The following is a 22,275-nucleotide window of genomic DNA, read 5'->3' as shown; positions in this document are numbered from 1 at the left end:
TATATCAAATAGCTTATAACTTAAGATTCCATTTCAAAGCATACCAATTTCACCTTTGATTCAGTTAATTTTGGTGTCTTACAAATTAATATTTTATGATGCAGCATAGCTTCTTTTAAATAAATGCTAATTAAATTACATGAAATAGTATTTGGCGCCCTCTTTTATCCAAAGTGACTTATACACACTTCAATACCAAAGACATGCCTACGGGGGAAAGTTGGGGTTCTTCTTCTCGCAGTCAGCATGTCGACACTTCGACATGTTGACTACGAGGGGTAGGATTCAACCGGTAACCTCCTGATTTCAAAATCATAAACTTGTGATAAGGAATGCTTTATCATAAATAAATAAATTAGTACGTAATTTTACTTTACACAGACAATGATAACTTATGATACTGCATGGACTGTACTGATTATACTATGAGTCCTAACATAGTAGATTGTTGAGGCGTGTAGGTGAGTACAGGTATAATGTACTGATAGCCCTGTAAGTAAAACTACAACAAGTCAAAAGCATCAATAAGACACATCATTAATTATAAGTCACTTCTTTAATGCTGATAGTGCATATGAAAGCATTATGTGTGTTTATGTGTGGCTATAAAGCATTGCCATTGTCTTGGAGGGGCGCTGCGCCCCGCCAACGGAGCCCCGCGCCCCCCCTGAAATTCAAGGTGTTTAAAAAAATAAATAATTGCAACTAATCTATATCTACTGTCACTTTTCACATTGAACATGTGCTCTTTTATTAAATAAACTAAACGCTTTCATTTTCAACAATAATCCACAGCTCCTCTCTCTGCTCCAGAGGATTTATAAAAAATATAAAATGTTATAATTTTTTTTAATTTATGCTCCCATTTATCGTCATGCAGCACCCTAAGGTTTAGCTTGTGACCTCTGGAGGGGCCTGACCCCTAGGTTAGGAACCTCTGAACTAGGGCTGTGCAATTAATCGTATTTTAATCGCAATTACGATTTTGGGTTGCCACAATTACGAAAACAACATAATCGAAAAAAACAATTATTTTGCTTTGCGAGGTTGTGACAGTGCACTGCAACATATTTGATCTAATTTATTTTTATTTATCATATCATATGTAGTAGCTTGTGGAAGTGCGCTCCAAAATATTTGTTGATCTTGTTTATTGGTATTTATTATTTTTATATTATTCATTTAAAATGTATAATTTATTTTTGTATTGGTTTTTCAGTTGAATTATACGTTCAGGGTAATCAACATTTAAAAAGATATATGTTCAAATTATTATTTGTATTTGTTTTAAAGTTCAATAAATGGATGTTTTCAAAGTCAATGAATAATCGTATTTAATAATCGTGATATCAATTATTGACCAAAATAATCGTGATTATGATTATTGCCATAATCGCACAGCCTTACTCTGAACTACCCAACTGTATACAAATAAATTAAAAACCAAGATACATTTTTCAGCATTTTGTACTTTGCACAATTTTATACTTCAAGTACATGTTGCAAATTATACATTTCCACACTTTATTTTTGTATTGTGTTATTAGTACTTCTATTTAAGTAACAGATCGGAGCACTTATTTCCACCACTGGTGTTTTGATGACGTCTTTGCTCTCAAATATCCCATCGTTTTTCAGGTGGGTTGAGATTTGGTGACTGTGAGAATAATAGAATATGTATCACATATGTGTGTTGTACTTACCAAACCATTCAGTGATGTTTCTCGCCTCATTATCAGGTTTGTTCTTACTTGCTTCTCAGGCTCTTTTTTCAGTTTGCTCCTGTCACCATGCTGCTGCTCGTGGACCACAGTGTCCTCTGGAGGCTGAAAGTTAAATTACATCTATTGCAATTAATAAATGATGTTTTGCTCAGTATACTTTTAAATGTGACATCTGACTTTTTTTAAAATGAACAGTTCACCCTCATGAATGTAGGTCTATTCGAGATCATTCGAGACTGGTTTTGTGTTAGTTGCAGAGTGTTGGAGATATCAGCCGTTTAGTATCCTCTCAAATATAACAATATGGCGCTCAAAGCGTATACAAAATACATTTGAAGAACTCAAGAGCAATGTCTCTTTCAATATCATTACCTGGTTACTCAAGATAATCCACAAACGTAGGTGTGAGCATTGTCATGTAGGAACTTTTCTTTTGAAGCACATCAGCAAATGACCGAGCACAACAGTGTCTATGAGTAAATGCCTTTACTAGTAAATAGTAAATACAGTCTATAGTAAATGCACACTTCCTACAGGGCTGAGATAAAGTTGGTGGATGTAGTTCAGTAGAAGCAAAATAGTTCCTGCATGAAGCTGCTCACAACAAGGTCTGCAGATTATCTTGAGTAACTGGGTCATGACTTCAGGAAAAAAACTGTTTTTCATATTTTGTTGGTATTTAGAGCACCATCCAATTCCATTCAAATTGAGAGAAGGCTGACATTTCTAAGGTTGATATCTCCAAATACTCTGCAAAACACATCAACACTATCAAGATAGATAAACAGCCTTTCAAGTAAGAGGAAAAATATGTTTTAGATTTTGGGGTGAACTGTCCCTTTAAGAACAAGCACCTGGAAGCTGCCCAGTGTTCCCACAGTCTGGTCTGTTGGCTACTGAGCAGCTCCATTGGACCATTTTTTGATCCAGGAATGTCTAAATGTAGCCCCTAAACATTAATGACCTGCAAACAGATGCATGCAGCACCGTAGCCCGATTTAAAATCTTGTTTTTAATTCAAATGTAGACTCTTGTTATGTAACTGTTTATACAGTCAATAGGTAGAAAACACAACAGTAAGTACAATTAGCATTTTAAATGTAGCTCAATATGCATACAGTAATTGGGCAACTTTTAATAAATGTAATTAGAGCATAATTGTAATTCATGACGCCAGAAACAACCATGAACTCATTCCTTAGATCCTGCTTTTGGGAGGAAATCCCACCAGTGTGCACCGCAGAGATAAACTGCAAATCTGAAGTAATGTGTGTGTATCAAATGTGGCGCCAGCAGCTCGCCAATAGGTGGCAGTGTGCATTCATGCAAACCAATCATGACACAGATAATGACTGAACAAGACCACATCAGAAAGATAATTCAGTCATAATATTAATAAACGTACAGAAGCAGATGTACTGTAGCATTAATGTAGTGATGATCTTTGAGCTCACACAGCGAGATCTGGTACTTTATATGTATACGCCGAGGCTCATGAATACAAAATGGATCAGTGTGAAGCTCCTTAAAAACCCACAGGGAGTTGAAAGCATCCTCTCAGCCTGCATATATCTTATGATGCATTATGTAGATGGACCGGATACAGACATCAAGACCATCATGGGCGTGCAGCCACTCTGTGAAGGTCCCCGGCGGCTCGCTCCTGTGTCACAGCTGTTTAACTCCAGTAATGCCGGATAATTAAGTATGGTGTAGGGCGACCTGCTGGGACCCCCACGCTTCTGAGTTCATGCAGGAGACTCCCAGAAGCTCAGGTCAGAAGGCTACAGGCTCTGGACATGAATGATTCATCCTGGAAATTGACTTCTCATCAAAGGCTCTTGTTGCTGGTAATAGTTAGCAGAGTAGATCTGTTCCAGTTAGTCATCCTAATCACCAGGAATAAAAGAAGACAGGAAATATGTAGAAGATGAATCAAGTGTGCAGGTAATAAGATATTACTTCACTTTGTCTCTCCAGAGCGTCTTCATAAAAAAAAAAAACCCATTTATGATGAAAGTTGTTCTTGAACTTCAAAAACGAGAGATTTAACGATCACTAATGCGAACTGGTGTCGGAACAAGATCAAGCCTGAAATATTATCAAAGATAATTATTTATTTAAAAGGAAAAGGATAATACAAATGAAACAAAATCAGTTTTGCCACATAAATGATTTCATGAGTCATTAACGGCAACAAGATCCCGCTTCTCTCGCAGGAAGCTCATTTGCAGTCAGACATTACTCTAGAGAGCTTTATGACATGGATACTTTTGACACAGGGCGCTTCCTGAAAAGTGCTTTCTGTGGAGTAAATACTGTACAGTGCAATGCCAAGTAAACAATACATCACATCTGATCATTCATTGGTAAACATGTTTTATATCAAAGAACTTAAATGTTCAAAGTTTCATCAATACAGTACATTTATAGCAGACTTCACATAGACCCTGGGCAACCTCCCAGTCTCTGAGTATTTCACATTTAATGACCTCCCTTTGGAATTCCACCAAAGCCTTCGGATTGGTGTTGCTTTTCTGCAACCTTCAGTTCGTTTTCAGCGAGTGCAGCCTCACCCGCTCTTCTCGCAGTTCAGCTGCCCCCTGCTCTCCTTCAGTTTGTCTTTCTTGCCCTCTGGAGTCTTGGAGTCTCCTCTCAAATCGCTGACCACGGCTCGGAGGGTTTTGAACCTGTCCATGCGGGCGCTCTGGGCCTGAACTCTGACCTCTGAGCCCTGAGCCGCACTGAGGGAGCTGAGGGAGCGCACCGCGGCCAGGCCGCGCTCCTTTCCGTTGGGGCGGCGCGGCGTTGTCATGGTGCCCAGCTCCCCCGGGTGCTCCATGTCCCTGATGACCTCACACAGGTAGCGGGCCAAGTCCTGGCTGGAGAAGGAGAGGGTTTTGTGGGAGCGGCGAAAGGTCAGAGGGGAGGGCGGGGTTTCTGTCTCTGAGGGGGGGAAGGCCAGGCGCAGAGCTATAGCTGCACTGCCATTCCCATTAGACACCCCCTTCTTGTTGTTGTCCTGGGGAAGCTTAGTCTGTGGGTAGGAGATGATGCTTTGTGGGTAACTGTAGCGGAGCGACTGCGCCGGGCTGGGCTGGAGGGAGCGCTGCAGCTCCACCATATTAAAGGCGTTCTGGAAGACAACAGAGAAAGGCAGACGTTTTTTCCCCCCTTTGTAATCTTTTTTTTGGGGGGGGGTTTAAAAGATAATGAAAACAACACTGACACCAATCTGTGCTCAGAGCAGTGAAACTAAGTTAATGCCTCTGCCAGCAAATGAAGCTTCAGACTACGACTAAGATCCAGCGTGTTAGAAGGAGGTGTTGGCATAAACAGCTCCATTGATCAGCCAAGTAATTAATGATCTGATTGCAGAGGGGGGGGGGGGACTGCTATTACCAGCACTATTAAAGCAGAGGCATTAACAGCTATTGGTGTCTACTTGCTTAATTTCAGCTAATTGGCTTCCCAGATCTCCAGAGAGCTGATATTTGATTATCATTTCAGGGCAACAACAAACACCGTTCAAATGTCTCCGTTTGATGCTTTATCTTCTTCACAATGCCCTGAAACATTTCCAATAACAAGATGGAAATGATAACTTAAAAGCAGTGCAATGTTTACAAGAAGGTACGTTTCATTCCATTGGGGGGTTTTATGCAGCAATTTATGTAGGAAATTATTTAAAGGAAAACTCAAAATCAAGGCGCCAGGTGACCAATCAGAATGTAATGTAATAAAATGCATAATGGCTCTTTTGTTCAGGGAAGCAACCTCACTTCAATAATAAATTAACTTATTCTAATAAATGTATAACCCCTTGGATTTCAATAGCTCAAAGTGTTTTTGCAAGGTTGGCTCATTATTAAAACTGTCTGAACATTCAAAACATATACCATATAACTGTTTTATGAGAAGTGTTTATATTTTGCAGAGAGAAAAATATAATGTAATAAGAATAAAAAGTTAACTGTTGTGTATACATCGATTACACACTGACAGACGACACAATACTGCAAGGAACAAATAAGAAGTTGGTGGATATTTCCTACCAGATCCACACCCTTGAATGTTTGTTTGTCTATTTACTCTCCCTCCCTGTGCAGTAGTAAACACCAGTGTGTGTGTGTGTGTCTCCCCGGGCGCTGTACAATAGCTGCCCACTGCTCCTAGTACTAGACTCCTGGTACTAGGATGGGTTAAATGCAGAGGGTTTCATCCCTCCCAATTATATTCTATGTGTGTGTGTGTGTGTGTGTGTGTGTTTACCTGGTCCTGCTCGCCTCCCCCTTCCTCGTCGTAGTTGAGCACATTTTCTCGGATGTCCTCCCACTCACCGTGGTGCGCGGACACATGGTACACACCTTCTTTCAGACCTTTGTGTCTCCTCCAGCAGGAGTACAGGAACAGGCCCAGCATCAACACTGAGGGGTGCCAGAGAGCAGGTTAACACAGCGGGAACACACACACACACACACACACACACACACACACACACACACACACACACACACACACACACACACACACACACACACACACACACACACACACACACACATAATTAAAAGGAGATGCTGAGCAGAAAAACACGTCTTTGGGTGTAAATGAAATTGACAACTTGAGCGGGGAGAGTGATGATGCAAACACTGAAATACTTAGCACTGGCTATAGGATGAGAATATAGATCCTTCACCAAACATCCTTTTTAAATAAATAGCTAATACATACTAAATGGATTTCCCATCACATTAATTTGTCCTGTTAGACCTATTAGATGCACTTACCGTACAGTTAAGACAAACTAATGGAGCATGCATGGAAACAGAGGCAGCACCTTTCCACCTATTCCCATTGACGTAGCATCTCTGTTTCCTGTCTTATCAAAGACCGCAGCTCCTTTGGAAACTATTAACTGAACGCGTACTCCTCCCAGCTTAAACTCTAAGCCTTGGTGGCTCTGCTGAATGTGAAGAGGAATGCAGCGTGAGCCGAGCAGAAAAGGTCCTAAAGCATACACATCAATCACAGCTATTGTGTGCTGAATTATACAACATGGTGGACTGACCTTTGAAGTCCATTAATCTCAACCAATATTTTTCTCCCATCTGCCATCCCTCTTTCAGCGTCTCCCTTCTTCACTGTCTGTTTTCTCCTAGTTCACCCTTTCTTTTTTTTTATCTCCGTAATTCTTTTTATTTGTCTCTCAGTATTGGAGCCTCCTTCTGTCTTTCTTCTTCTCTTCCCCTCTCATTAAGTCTCTCACGGTTGCTGTTTTCCAGTCCCTCTCTGGCCCCTGTCTGGCCCCAGCTTTTATCTCTCACAGTCGATGGGATCCATTTCAACTAGAATGGTTTATATGGTGCGCGCTAAGTAGCAGTTTAATTGGAAATCTTCTGAGAAATGCAAGGTAATCACATTAGTCTGGATTTTTTAAGTAATTGCTTCGAAATAGAAGAATGTACCGACGGCTCTTTGGGGTCACACTAACAGGCAGGTATTCATAAACAAAGAGAGAAAAACAACTCCCCGGGAGCTAATCTTTGCTTCAAAGAAAAAAGTGATCTCAATTAAAAATCATCATCTCTATTTATTCACTGCCTGGAACATATTTACCACTTCAGCTCCTGCACTTTTTCTTTTGATGCTGCTCTGAAATTATTTAAGAAAAGAGAGTGTCCCTCCTCGTTCCTGAGCTGGCCATTCTCAGTATGGGGCGGAGGGGGGGGGGCTGTATTGATCAGCTGATCCGGCTCTTTCACCGCTGTGCCGGAGCGCCCTCGCAGAAAAACACCAGAATCTCGATGAGGTAGGCGCCAAGCACAAGGCGGCGCTCCTTCTCATCCCCAAAATGACCTGCTCAACCCTTAACACCGCCTCATATTCTACCCATCTATACAGGGGGGGGGGGGGGGGGGGGGGGGGGGGGAGCTCGATACACAGCACAGAGGGCAGCACAAGACCTCCACAAACACACACACAATTAGACCCAGGTAAACACACCTTTGCACACACACAGTAGTTACCTGCTGAAAAACGTACGCCGTCAGCCTCAACTGCCCAGATTTGTATGTGTGTGTGTGTGTGTGTGTGTGTGTGTGTGTGTGTGTGTGTGTGTGCGTGTGTGTGTGTGTGTGTGTGCAGCTACATTCCAGCGAGATCAATATCACTCAGGGTGGTGAACAAACATCTCAGTCATTCATCAATCCATAATGCTGCTGCCTCTCTGCCCTCTAACCGTTGCCATGAGCAGGCTATTATGATGTTAGCCTGGACTCCAATGTGCATTATGAATGAGCGCCGAGTAAACAACTACAACCAACTTGATCAAAACACTTAACCCCTTCACTGCCTCTCTCAGTCTGAGGTTAATGAGAAGAAATGAGCTGCGAGGTATAGGACGAACATCAATGGGAGGATAGGGGGGAAAAGAAAAAAAATGATGAACGAGCAGAAGGAAATGAGACAGATGAGAGATGGGAAAGAGTTGAGAAAATTATTTATTTATAAATCTTTCAGGGAATGAAAAGTACAGGCACTTTACATGATCGCTGAGCACACACGGACCATATGGACAGCTAATTTCTTCCATTCTTCAAAAGCCATAATGTCAGATTTGATGTCGGACTAATGAGTTTCGCTCAGACTTCAGATCATCTGGCGCTGTCAATATCACACGCTCAACATTCTGGTCGGCCCGTGATGGCTTATGTTGAACTTAATAATGGATGATCATTTTAACTTTTAATGCACGTTGAGGCAGAGAAGGAATCCCCCTTTAATTTAGCACCCGGCCAGCAGCCTTACTTAGTGCAGAGTGAGAGAGCATATTTATGCAGTGGTTCCTGTGGTGAGGAGGGTCATTGTTAAACTGCTCCATATTGTATAACCACCTGTTCATCCAACCGCTGCATTCCTCTTGTTGCCACATTCAGAGCATTTTATCCTGAGGTAAAACCAGCTCTTCTTTTTGCTTTCAGTCTGAGAGAAAGAATTGTTTAGCTTGTTTTATTCACTCTTTTTTTCCAAGGTGTGAAAATGTAATTAGAGTCATCAAAGACAGCTCTTTCCAATCTTAATTATATTACGGAACAGTGAGGTGAAGCACTGAAAAGTTGGAGCCTTGAATATAAATGCCTTCGCGACAGCGGGCGAAACCTTTTCAAATGGACTGCACCTTTTTCTTTGGTTAGCATGCAAGCAACACATGAATTTTTATGAAAGATGCCAAGGACACACTTTATCATCTTTGAATTCATTATCAAATATTGAAGACCGCTTTATGCGTTTCACTCTCAAGTGTCAACATAACTGATGTCCCAATACTAGCCACATGCCCTGGAGGGAACGTTGAGTCAGTTATGGAGGCAGGGACAGTGTATTGAATTGCCCAAGCGTTTTATAAGCCTGTCTCTGACAGAAAGACTCATAAACAGTGATGTGGCCCTACAGACGGCAGTGAGCGCAGCAACATGCAAGCCACTTACACACATTCGTCCTTCAATCTTAGTGAGGACCAGAAAACCACATTTCCTTTACTATAATAGCCCATAATGCCTTAAACTAACATAATTAACCCATCCTTTTCCTCGGCCTTAACACTGAACTAAAGGGACAGTAGAGATATCGATGCATATACATTTAACAGGGCCCGGCTGACAGCAGATGTGGGCAGATATTGCATCTTGATCTTATTAGATCTTACCACAGCTTATTACACCATCAACTGTGCAATTGTATTAGACTATCTACATCTAAAGCTCACACATTAACCAAGTAATCAGCATTTAACAAGCAACCAGTCCATGGTTCATTTCAGCTTTTCTCTTAAAAAAAAAAAAAACACTTTAAATGGAAAAACCTTAGACTAAGACTGTTGATCTAAAGCTTTGGAAAATGCATGTGTTGATGCATTGAGAAATCAAATAGAAGATTCATCATTGAAGAAAAATAGCCATTAGTTTCATCCAGATTCAGGTTTAGCTTTAAAACACCTTTTTCAGATTATACCAGAAAAATGGTATGGTGTCCCACAGGGTTTCATTTTAGGCTTTCTGTTTTTCAGTTTGTATATGCTTCCACTTGATCACAAAATGTAAACAAATATAACATTTCTCCATAAATAGTAAACAGATATACTATTGCAGTTACCTAGCAGTGTTTCGCTTTACCTCGGATTGAATGAACTTGTTGATGCTGGGAAAAATAATGTAGTTGAAATGTGCTTTCTTCAACAAAGAAATGTACCCCAAATTATTTGTTGAGTACTACAGTACATACATGTCATTTTACCCATGTATTCATACCATTTTGCCTCAAAGATTTTAAGACCCTACTGCTCATCCAAAGCAGTCAGATATCGGGCTCTGGTAAACATTTCTGAACTTGTGACCTCTTACATGTTAGAAAGCAGCCTTAAATCATCCTTTAAGTCAAAATCTTCAAAGGGAGGCTTTTTCCATGAAGTTCTTAAAACTCACATATTCTGTACCCAAGGCTTGACAATCCTGTTTTTTACTTTTACTAAAATCATTTTTGCTCTCACCTGCTTCTTTTCACACTATTATAAACTCTTTATTAATCTTAATTTGCTTTTATAATTATCTTGTTTAGATAATGACATGACAAATCAGATTAAACATGGTTTGTTGTTGTAGTTTGTTATCGCCATACAGAGGCTTTAATATTAATTTAATTAATTTTCTCCCAGTATTTTTCATTTAGAAAAGCCTGGTTATGAGTTGTGAGACTATAGTTAGTTCAACATTAAGATATCTTATAAATCGTTTTATTTTTCTAAGGATTACATTCCTCAACAAACATTCAAGGGCTGTAGAAAATCCAGCTTCCAACCACATGACCACCTACTTCATTTTAAAAACATATTTCTCAGTCGGTAGCTAGAAATATTTATGCTGAAGTAATCATTTAAATGTAAATAGCAGAAAATGGTGGAGTATCCTCAAGCTAGCATACATTTAGAAATACAAAATGGACAAACAGCTGATATGAACGGCTACAACTTTTTAGCATTTTGGCACATAAGGTTTTTGTAGATTACCTTGATCACCCTATCCCGTGTGTGTCTAGTAATATTATAATGAGACAGAACATAACCAATTTCTTATCTAACCCAATTCGTACTCTAGAAATAACCTGAATAAGGTAAGAGACAATACAAAGTTTTCCCTTAAAATAGCTTAAAATAGTGTACATGTGCACAGTATTGACACATTTAGGGCAGCTTGGGAAACAGGAATGTGAAAGAAAAGGCTGGAAAAAATATATCAAGGAAGTAAAATGGGTGGAAAGTGGGATATAAAATAAGTTGGACAGATAAAAAGTAAGGCGGTAAGGGAAATTGACTTCTGAAGTCAGAGCGTAACATTGGAAGAGACAGGGAACACAGAAGTGAGGAGAATATAGAAAAACACATAAAGAAACTCCACGATTCTCTGGGGACTTGAACAGCTTCCCCGTGAATCACAAATTAAGACATACAATGTTTCCCTCCCTTCTTGTCTTCCAGTTTTCTTTCATATCTCCGCCAACCACCCATGGAGAAATCACATCCTGCCACAACTCAAGAGATCAATAAGGCTAACAGATATATGTATGTAGATTTCACCGGGGTGGAAAACGAATAAAACAGGAGATGTTACAGACATGGTGCAATGATTATACCATGAAGACAAGAACACACACACATAGAAAGATGAAAATCAATGCAGTGAAGATGAAAAAGAAAAAAAATGGCAAACAAAAAACATACATTTAAGAAACATAAGAACAGATGAGGACACGAGTTCCGGTTACCACAGGTAGAAGATGACATAGTCAACATAGCTACCTAGAAAGGCCAAGACACAGATGCTGATGGCGAACATGGAGCTGAGGCTGAGGCTGTTTCCGTCCACGTTGTGGAACATGGCGAGCGTCATCTCGCAGTGGCGTCCCTTGTAGCCTTCGCTGCAGCGGCATGAGTAGCGGGACGGAGAGTGGGCCACGCAGGTGCCATGGCGACAGGGACGGCTGGCGCACAGCGTGTAGACGCACACTTTACCAAGGGAGCTCTCTTTGGTGATGTGGCCTGGAGGGCATCTGAGCAGAGAGATGGCAGTGTAAGGCAAAGAGACACTTGGGGAAACTGTCAGATAAAAAGAGCATTGACTTCTATCATGATGAGAGTTATGTCACCTAAGCTGTCAGTGTAAAAATAAATCCCTCAGGAGTAACACCTCTTACATGAGATTCAAGATATGCTTTTGATGGTTCTAGCGTTGACTGTAATGAGATAAAACAAACGAGGAAAGGAACTGAGAAGCTAGGATTGGCTTTGCAGTAGAAGTCCCACAGTATATTTGTGCAAAACATTCCCTGAACATCATTCACCCCTGCTGCCCCCTGCCTCTCTCAGCGCTGTGTGACCTGAGGCTGTGCTGCAATCACAGAATATGGATATCCAACTGCAGTAGAAAGTCCCACGCTGTTTCAGAGTCCTAAATTCACAGCCAGGGGACTCAGTGGTCCTGCAGAGTTTAAAGGGGCAGCCGAGACTGTGACAGCCACTGCTGTTATACTCTGTTCTCTCAGGTTGACACGTGATTAGACACACAGAGTAAGGGCTGAACTCAGCCAAGCTGCCACCTGGTGGACACTTCAAGGGTGCTGCAGGAGACTCACATTGTACTATAGATGCACAAATACTCACACCTAATCTGCTATGTCATTATGAAATGATTCATAAAACATAACAAAAAAAACATTAGTTACAGCTTACATTTTTTTCATAAATGTTATCTTATTTAAAAGCTTTACCAGACTTAATTTGAGAAAAAAGACACTATTAATAATTTGTTGTTTGTTTTTATCATTTAGTTTATTTAAATCCCAACTCAAAACCTGGTTAGTGAAGAATCAGCTCTGCCAACACTGACACAATCTTCTGCTCCTTACCACCCACTGCCTGTGTTTTATCATGTTCTTCTTTGTTTTGTTTTATTGTTCTGTCTTTTTAGTTTTTATTTAAGTATTCCAGTAATGTATGTTGCATGTTTTTATTTGATTGTATTTACTTGTTTAAAATGAAATGTGTTTTAGGTTGACTTACAACATCTGTCCAGGGACTACAGATGAAAAATAGCCTCTTGGCTAACTGGTTATTTGTCTCAATGTAAAGCCGTTTTAGAAAATCCTCTAAAAACATGAAGTCTAATATCATCATTATTATGATTCATCACTAAATAGTGACATGGTTGTTTGTCTTTGTTTTTTTCCAGGCCATTTTATCTTTGGTTCAATGACCCTGCAATCTGGTCACACATGATTTGTTTTCTTTGGGTAATTTCTTTTGTTTGTCATATGATGCTTTGTAAACTCACACATATAAATGCAGAGTTTGTTTATACCTGACAAATGATAATAAATAGCATTCAACCTAACGTGACCAGTTGTTAATGTTGTGAATGTGTTACGTGACATTTAAAGTTCCTCCCCGAAAGGTTATATTATTATTCTATCTACCTTCAGTAACAGTACTGTGCGAGTGTATTTGCCTTGATGTGGTTTTCTTGTTAAAATGAGCAAGCTCATTGCTGGTGCTCCTAATTTAATATAAGCGAGGCCTTGCAGTCCTTGTCTCTCGATGTATGCGTATAATTTACAGCACCTGCACTCGTGGTGTCTCCAGAGGTCCACGCAGACCAGGGGAGGGGAGCAGTGATGATTCCTGCAGGCGTCTGAAGAGCAGCCGGCAGAGACCCCCTGCAAGGTGACCACCTGAAGCCCATCTGAAGGCGGCTCCTCACCCAGAGGTAAGGAGCGGCTGTTGAACCTCACATCTCGCAAACATCCTGGTGGGCAGATGGAAAAAAAAAAGAGAACGGGAGGGTAAGAAAAAGAGTTTACAATGCCAAAAACTACCAGTCCTCAGGCTAGATCTCTTTATGGTATTTTCACCATGGCAGGGGAGTAAACTCACACACACACACACACACATATTGACACACATAAACAGGCTGGCTGAAACACCTGCAGACTGACGCACACTCGCGCTCAAGCAGAAAACACACAAACAGCCCGAGGCTAAGCTGTCAGCATGGAGCTCTTTTTCTTTTTTTTAGAAGGATATCTTCTCTGCTGGTTAGTTTGCTCACTCTGCAGGACGCATGATGTCCAACACATCTTTTAGATACAGTTCAGTCCCACTAACTCGCTTTCTATCTGCTTGAAACTATGGGATCCAACAACTTTGTGTGCGGTAAGGATAAGCACTAAATTATTTATATGTTCAATAACTTTAACAGGTATACAAGTAGCTGTGGAGTCCACTCATTTGCCAATGAATATATTGATCGTTCACCTCATCCATTGATTTTCTCCCCTCAACATTAATTAATTCGTCCACTCATACAGTCTCATTAAACCGAAACACGTAAGTATCCATCTACCGAGGAAGCTCCTGTTGTGTCCCGAGGGAAAAGAGTTTCCGAGCATCACGGCGGAGGGGTCGATAATGATCTCGTGACTCCGCCCAGGCGAGGCTGTGACTTCTCGTCGCCCCCCGCCCCCGTCCAGTCGCAGGGTGAACTCCCTGCCGTACCGATCCAGCTCCACCTCATGCCACTCTCCATCACTGAGGCGGTGGTGGGGCAGTGTCAGGTTGTAGTCTCCATCCCCGAGGTTGTAGAAAACAGCGAGTAGACCCTGAAAAACCTGAGAAGCACAGCGAAGCTTTGCTGATTGAAATGCAAGCATTAAAACAGACAAGGAAACCTATGAAATAATAAAATATGTTTTTATAGATGGGCTATGGATTTAGTACAAGGCTTCATTTGGAAGACTTATGCATTGTTAAAACTAAAACAAGCTGCTATGTTTTGTCATCAATCCTTAGCGAATACAAATTGTTATATGAGGGTGTCACACATTCTAATCCAGCTGACCTGGACTCCTGCCATATTGATGATGGGCAAAACAGATCTTCAGCATAACAACATCATAAGAAGTAGGCCAGCTCCCGTGGTGGAGTAAAAAAGGCAGCAAAGGTTGGGCAATACAGAAACATGTGAATTTAACTACTAAGAACAGACCCTCTGTGGTGAACCTGCCAGAAAAATGGCATGAAAATTTCAGTGGCAAAAATTAATTCAGGCAATTTTGCTGCGTGGCAAGAGCCGGAGCCATCCCGAAGGGAAGGTACACAAGAAACAACAATTATCTTCAGCAGTTAAGGATGAGTGAACACAATGGACCCAACCAATGAGGGGCTCCCATAACTGCTGCTTGTACATGTCCAACGCTTAATTGGAAACAGTGGGGCAAGATAATTCACATTCAGCCCAGCCTGCATTAACTATTGCTCCCTCAGCATGGGCATCTCAAACGCTTCTCCCCCACTGGACACTCTCTCACAGTAAAAGCTGACTTTGCTCTCCCGTCTGCCTCATCCTGCCCTCGAGTCCACAACAAAAAAATGAACAAAGGACCAAGGACTCAATCAATACTCAGGAAAAGATCTGATTATACAAACTTTCTGCAGCGCCCCCAGAGATCTATGCAATCACCATTAGGCGCAAAAAGTGTCTTCCTGAAGTCTGAATGTCTATAGAACTTTTAAATCACATTTAAAGCCAAAAAAAGTAAATGATTGTAGAGTGTTACTGCTCTTAAGGGTCACTGGTCTTTGCCAAAGCTGAGCATGCCAGTCGCTCCCCCCCAAAAAACCCTTCACAGAGCATTAGATGATTTCTTTCTTTACAGAGACACCATATTCCTTGGAGAGCTGCATGTTGTTTATACCCAGCTGGCCCTTGCTAACCTCTGTGTGAAAGTGTGGTTATTTATTCAGTGTGCACTCTATCCCATATCTACCCTTAAGAAAAAAAAAGAGACAGCCCTTTAAATTAGGGCTTGTTGTCGGCAAACACAACAGGCTTAGGCTCAAGTATTTCTAAGAGCTTTGAGACAACCGGGCTGGAAATGCTGCTGCGTGCTGCTGCGGACAGACATCAGATGTTTTATACAGCTCAGCAGCTCCGCTCCAGAGAGGCTTTCACAGAAAGGCTTCACAGACAGCACACAGTGAGGGTTACAGCTTTTTCCTCTTCCCGTCACCGCGGGGACTGCAACAAGGGAAAGGGGACAACATTGTTTTTCCTCATGAAGTAAAGACCCATAGAAGAACAAGATATGAGGGCGATGCTTTTACACAAAGCTGTCCAATGTTTAACAAGCGCAAAGACAAGATGTTTTCAAAGACAGATCAGTGTTGTGGAATACCCTAAACGAGACAGGTGTGCCGCAAACAGCTGAACCTGTGAGTTAGCCAAAAAATAAAATGACAGTCCTAACCGAGCCATTTACTTCCAGGTGCTGTTTACACTCGACCTGTCACTCAATGAGACGAGAGGCCTTGACGAAACACTGGCTTCAAATCCACTCAAGAATGTGTCAGCCGTGCTATTATGGAGGTTTGGCAAAGTGAGGTAGACTTGTCTCGAAAAGAAACTCAGTGTGAGCACCACTCCACTCCGGGCTGGTGGCAAAGGGAGCAGCATGACTGCAGTGCAGACATGACTTTGAGCCTGACACTCGAAACAGACTGTGTCAAAACCCTCAAGTTCAGAGCAATGGGATCTGACCTTTACTTAAGAGCACTCTCTCCTTGAATTACAGTGCACACAGTTGCATTCTTTCCATGTTGAATTGTGCTTGAATCATTAACCACAGACAGAAATAACCTTGAATAAAGAAGTCCTCATTTCTTAAATAGCAGCCTCTCAATAGCAGTTTTCTTCAGACTCTCTGAAAGACCTCGTCGTGAACATACATATGTCAATCACCCGGCCCCCTCAGTATCCACCCATATGTCTCCAACCCTGATATTACTCACTCTCAGCCTGACAAGCGTTTTCAGAAATCATTGTCCGGGCCCTAATTATCATCTTAAGGCCTACAGAGAAAGACAATCAGAGCTGTCTAGGTGGTGTGGTGCACTAAGCCTCTCACTCACCTCTAAGCGTAGGTATTCATTCTGCTCCTGGGAGAGCAGGCTGAAGATGACACCTGCGGCGGCACGCGTCCGAACCCCGACCTGGACCCTGGTCCGTCGCGCAGGCAGCGACCACAAGAGCTGGAACTGTACGTGGCTCCGGATGTCGAAGGAGAACTCTGGCGCAGCTTGTCAATCAAAAACACACAAGGCTTGTTCAATTAATTCAGCTGTCATGTGGGAAATACGCGAGGATATCGCAGCGAGGGCTTGCTGTTCTGCAGAAGCACTTTATGCAAGGCGAGGTTATCTTCACACTGCAGCAAAGTGACGTTTGGGAAGGTAGAATATTCCTCTATGGATTCACTTTGTGAGTTTTAAAATCCCCAACTCCACTGAGATCTGACTGTTCTTCCCCTGAAAACGTTGTGGTCAATTAAAAAAAAAAACTTGTTATTCTCACCTTGATCACACTGAGGCCCTGTAAAGCCAGGTTCACACAGGCAGCTGAAGGACCCCCACTCTCCATGACAGTGGCCCCTCTTGCCGCAGGAGGACAGGGGCTCCATGTCGGTGCAGTGGTCATCAATAAGAGAGCAGCCTGGCACAGTGTGGGAGGATTCAGCCGGGGAACCAAGGTCGTATAGCTGAGTGGCAGAAGAAGAAGAAACAAATAAGACTCAGTAACCCGAGGAAAATGAAAGGATTGAATGGGGATGTGATTGCAGATTGAGAAAGAAAATTGTATCTTATCATTCAATTTAGGATACCATAAACCGATGTGATTGCTGATTGCTTAATGATACATTGCATATTGATTTACCACACACAGTGACATTGAAGTGGCGCAGCAGCAAAAAGATGTAAAACATGTACCAGAATACTAAATACATTATGAATTTCTGCTATATTATATACAACAAGAACACAAGGAAGTATGAGAAAGGAAGAACTATACACCATGCATACATGGTATAGCAGGGTGCATAATCAAAGTAACGTCACGATATACTATGGACAGTATGTATATATGCAAGTAAGTTCTGCCGTTAACTTACAGAGTAACGTAGTAGGAGTAATTTGTATTGAAATTCAAATTGTATTTGCTGCTGTTTCACTCCACTATACTTTTTATGCCACATTTCACAACATGTTGTACTTTTGACAGCTATAGTAACTACTCATTTTGTATTAAGATTTTACATTCACAACTAGGATCACCTTAGAAAATGTTCTAAATCAAACTATCCAGCATTATGTAAAGTATATAAATGTAGCTCCACCAAAGCCATTTACTTAACAATATTAAAATGACATTACATGGTATTTGGCATACACTTTAATACTGTAGATGTGCCAATGGGAGCAATTTGGGGACAGTTATCTCTTCCAGGGGATTTCTTTAAAACTGCACCAAGTTAGAGAACTGACTTGTAGTCAAATCTTTTTGGGAGTTTGTTCCTCCAAGGCTTATTTTGGATTTGTCACAAATTGCGAGCATGTTTACTACAATCACACAGAAAAAGGTTATATACGACAACAATATGTGTGTGTGTGTGTGTGTGTGTGTGTGTGTGTGTGTGTGTGTGTGTGTGTGTGTGTGTGTGTGTGTGTGTGTGTGTGTGTGTGTGTGTGTGTGTGTACAGTGTGCCGACATGCATGTGTGTGTGTGTGTGTTTGGCTGTGATGACACCATGTGCCACTGTGTGCTTAATGTAAATTGTGTAAATGTGACCGGATATATGAGACTCATCAACTGTTTGTATTAAAGTGGTGTATCTCTACCAGCAAGCAACAATGCAGGTCTGTGACCCAATAAAACCCACCATGTTCTTTGGTGAGAAACGTTAAAACAGAAACTATATTGAGAAGAACACCACAGGGCATTTTTATGAACAAACCTGGATGTAGCACTATATGTTTAGTTTGTTGTGTTGTGGTAGTGCTTAAATAAATAATCTGAATGCTTCTTTTATAACTTTCCTTTTTGTAAACTATTTTGTAAAAGTATATATTGTACATCTGCAATAACAGGTGTAAAAACAACAACATGGATCCCCCAGCACCTACTGTATGTGGTCAGCCATCCAGACAGGTAAACACAAATCCATAGAATTTACAATTCAATACAGAAATCTCTTTATCTACAACATATTTTATAAACAGTCCCCGGGCATTGTGTATTTATTTAACAGCCTGCTCCACACAATACCTTGCTGTCCAGGAGCAGGTTCCTTATGCATCCAGTGTAGTGTTTGTGCTGCAGCTGGGGGTATTCATAAGATATGTTCTGGTTGACCCCTCCGAGCTGCAGTACATGACTTCCATTCAGGTACCTGGGAAATAAAAGCAACTTTCAATAGACAATAAACAGATGAACAGAAAAGGAAACAACACCATGTAGGTTCCCAAGGTTAGAATTCATAGCGCAGCTCTCAATATATAAAGAAACACACAACGCAAGCACAGGAAAAGGAACACACACCTTATAATCCGTCAAGGTTAACATGCATGGTTTATTGTCCTGCTGAGGGTGTCATCACTGTTACTGCTCCCAAAGAAATATGATATCTTATTCCTTTTATTTTTCCCTTATTGTGAAAATAAATCCATGTATAAATTGTATTTACCTGAAACGATAAATACACAAACTCTCTTGCCTTGAAGAGATAAAAAAACTCAATGTATTTCAATGCTAGCTTAAATACATGTTCAATGACACAAGTGTTTATATTACCTAATAGGAAAACAAGGCATCAGGGTTAATGGTTTTCTCTTTTGTAAGTTATTCAAATGAATAGCAGTCGTAAAGCCCTGATGTACATAGTTAAACTTCATAAACTCTTAGCTTAATTACTGAAACAAAACAATCAGCACAGTGCCAGGCCCAGCCCGCGATGGGGGAAAAGAAATTGAGCTGTGACTATGTACACAAACAAAGTCAGACGGATTAATTGGCATTTTAAGAAAATGATATCTGAGGATTTTATTAACAGTTTCTCCCCCCCAGAGAGGACAGAAATTAAACACTGTGAGCTCACAACAGTCTGAGCCACTACATGACTTGATTTCCATAACAGATTCCATGCAGCTGGTGATTAACACCTTTTAAAACACAACTCACGCCACGAGAACTGCCTGATTATGCGTATTTCTTTAAATAAAACCAGAGGGAAGGACATTACTATTTTATTTTTGAAAGATCATAAGCAGTTAAGGTTGTAAATTATTACTTTTAGGGAATATACAGTAAGATGCTAAAGATCCTCCAACTAGATTTTGCATGTTGTAAGGGGATACTTATGAGCCGAAACAATTTACAAAGTTATTTAATATTTGATAAACGGACAATTTATCTGCATCTGTTATTTATTTGCTATTTACTATTAATCAGGTAATCAATAAATATTAATCAATAATTTAAATATTAGGACCTAATCCAAATTGTATTACACATTCATTGCTACTGCGTTATCTAATCTTTCGATCCTAAAAAAATAATACTGAATGTAATAATACATGTATTTTTTGTAGTTTTGCATGCCAGCACACCTAAATCATTAAAACACTACTAATATGGTAGAATAGAGGTAATCCTTTAATATTCCTTATATAAAGTCAAAGCAGTGTACCTAGATGCCACATGTGTATGCAAAGATTGACCTTCATTTATCATTTTTCACTTTTAGCACCTTTCAAAGTGCTGTGCTGTGACTACTAATGCTGCTATAGGATTGTTTACCCCTGTGGGGACATCGGGCACTAAAGACACTGTCCCCATGGGCCAGGCATCCTTTTAGATTTATAAACACTGAAAAAACAAATCCTTAGAAGATTAATAGTTTGCAACCACAAGAAAAACCCCAGCAGGACCTCTGGAGGATTTCTAAACCCTAATTGTTGGTTACCTCAACCAAAAAGACACACAAACATTAAACTCAGTTATTCCTACACCTATACTGTATGTACCATGTATCTATTATAAATGATGATACATACAGCGTGTTATTTATCCCCTGATGAAGTACTTATTGGCTCCCTGTTGGATTCAGTTTTTTATATTGTGCAGTGCTGGTCAGATTTGATCCACTGCATCATTGATCTTACTTGTCCCTGTTGGGTGTGACCCCGCGGATTTCACAGGATGAGCGGTCTTCTGTCATTGCCCATGAGTCCACGCCTTCTGTCTCCATGATAATCGCACTGGAACATCGATCGAGAGTGAGGCGCACTTCCTTTAGATTGGGGGAGAACGGAGAGAGGTCACCGCTGCTGCACATGTGGATATATTGTAGATAGGCGCTCTCTACAAATGACAGCATGTATCTTAATCTGACATATCCCTACACTCGGGTAGACTTGTTGAGGTGCTAATGGGAATCGCTTCTCTTACTTTGCTGTTGCTCCTCACATCGAGGCGGTGCCAGCGCCTGTCAGTCACCCCGACGTTATTGGTTAACTGGAGGACCAGCGTCCCAGAGCCGTGGTTAATCTTCAGACTGGGTGTCCCACCAATCAGCTCTGAGGGAAAGGACGTTCAGAGAAAAACAGACAAGATGTGAATGTCATACTCATGCAGGCATGTAGCAAAAAAAACAAGGGGCATATGGTAGCATCTTGAAGTCAGAACAGACAAACCATAGTTAATAAAAGAGAATTACAGCAGGGACTCAAATCACCTGCTCACCAGAAATAATGGAACTTATTTGCCCATGGTTGTAAAAATAGGAAATCAAAATCAATCAAGAAGAAAGGTTGGTTTGACCAAATGACTGTTCACAGGGAGCTCGGTAAACTAATTATTCAGTAATGATAACACTGTTTCCAGGTTGAGATATTACTGCAGAATGTCCCACAAATGAAATTGAATTAACCTATAATATATTGGGGTGGCAGAAATCTGAAAGACAGACATCTCAAAACAAAACCAAACATTTCTGTATGGCCAAACAATGAGAGAATAAAGGAGAATGTTTTTAATTTGGGTAAACCAACATTTAAATCATCCCCAGCAAATACAAATAGATATGTTGGGAATTTAAGACTGTATGTTTGTGCATCTAAAAGGGAATGGACCCCACGATAGCAATTGGTATAGATATGAAAGACTGGTTGCTATCATATTTTATATCCAAAAAGATTCCCGATACATTCAAATCCCAACATGACTTTTACAGTTGTCTTTATAATTTAAATCATTGTTTTCCGATCATCATTCCCGTGGCAGTAACTTCAACAACAAGCAGCAGCAGTGTGTTTAATGCACTCTGTTCAATGTACTGCTGTGTAATGAAAGATAATCTGGTGAGACCACTATAATACAGGGGTTACAAATCTGTGTACCTTGTGATACCGTAAGCAAGGTGTGTATGGCGCAATCTTTACAAAAAAATCACATTTTGGGAAATCTGTCATAGTAAAAAAAACACACCGAAACATGCATAAGAAAGCATACATGACTTTTTATGCATTTAGAAAAGCGAAAACTGCAGTTGCATTTATCACATGTCCCTGTTACCCTGAATCTTATTTGCAATCTGAGTAAAGGCACAGCCA

The 22,275-nt window shown here is 40.8% G+C and overlaps 1 protein-coding gene across 1 annotated transcript in view; it reads right to left on the bottom strand.

Annotated features, from left to right (window-relative positions):
* Nucleotides 1-3,865: 3,865 nt before the first annotated feature.
* The window catches only part of LOC117491579 (neural-cadherin-like), an 87,117-nt gene continuing 68,707 nt past the window's right edge, over nt 3,866-22,275 (bottom strand). Inside the window, exons 24-33 of the mRNA XM_034141640.1 lie at nt 21,113-21,240; nt 20,827-20,954; nt 18,932-19,055; nt 17,183-17,366; nt 16,741-16,907; nt 14,177-14,441; nt 13,396-13,579; nt 11,578-11,828; nt 5,997-6,151; nt 3,866-4,860 (exon numbers count right to left, since the gene is read on the bottom strand). Of these exons, the coding sequence (XP_033997531.1) occupies nt 4,297-4,860; nt 5,997-6,151; nt 11,578-11,828; nt 13,396-13,579; nt 14,177-14,441; nt 16,741-16,907; nt 17,183-17,366; nt 18,932-19,055; nt 20,827-20,954; nt 21,113-21,240 (2,150 nt within the window). The 3' untranslated portion in view covers nt 3,866-4,296. The remainder of the gene's footprint in view (nt 4,861-5,996; nt 6,152-11,577; nt 11,829-13,395; nt 13,580-14,176; nt 14,442-16,740; nt 16,908-17,182; nt 17,367-18,931; nt 19,056-20,826; nt 20,955-21,112; nt 21,241-22,275) is intronic.

The sequence above is a fragment of the Trematomus bernacchii genome, unplaced genomic scaffold (genome assembly GCF_902827165.1).
Source record: "Trematomus bernacchii unplaced genomic scaffold, fTreBer1.1, whole genome shotgun sequence".
Taxonomy (NCBI): Eukaryota; Metazoa; Chordata; class Actinopteri; order Perciformes; family Nototheniidae; genus Trematomus; species Trematomus bernacchii.
The sequence above is the reverse complement of the archived record's forward strand: the minus strand, read 5'-3'. Positions and strand labels throughout refer to the sequence as shown.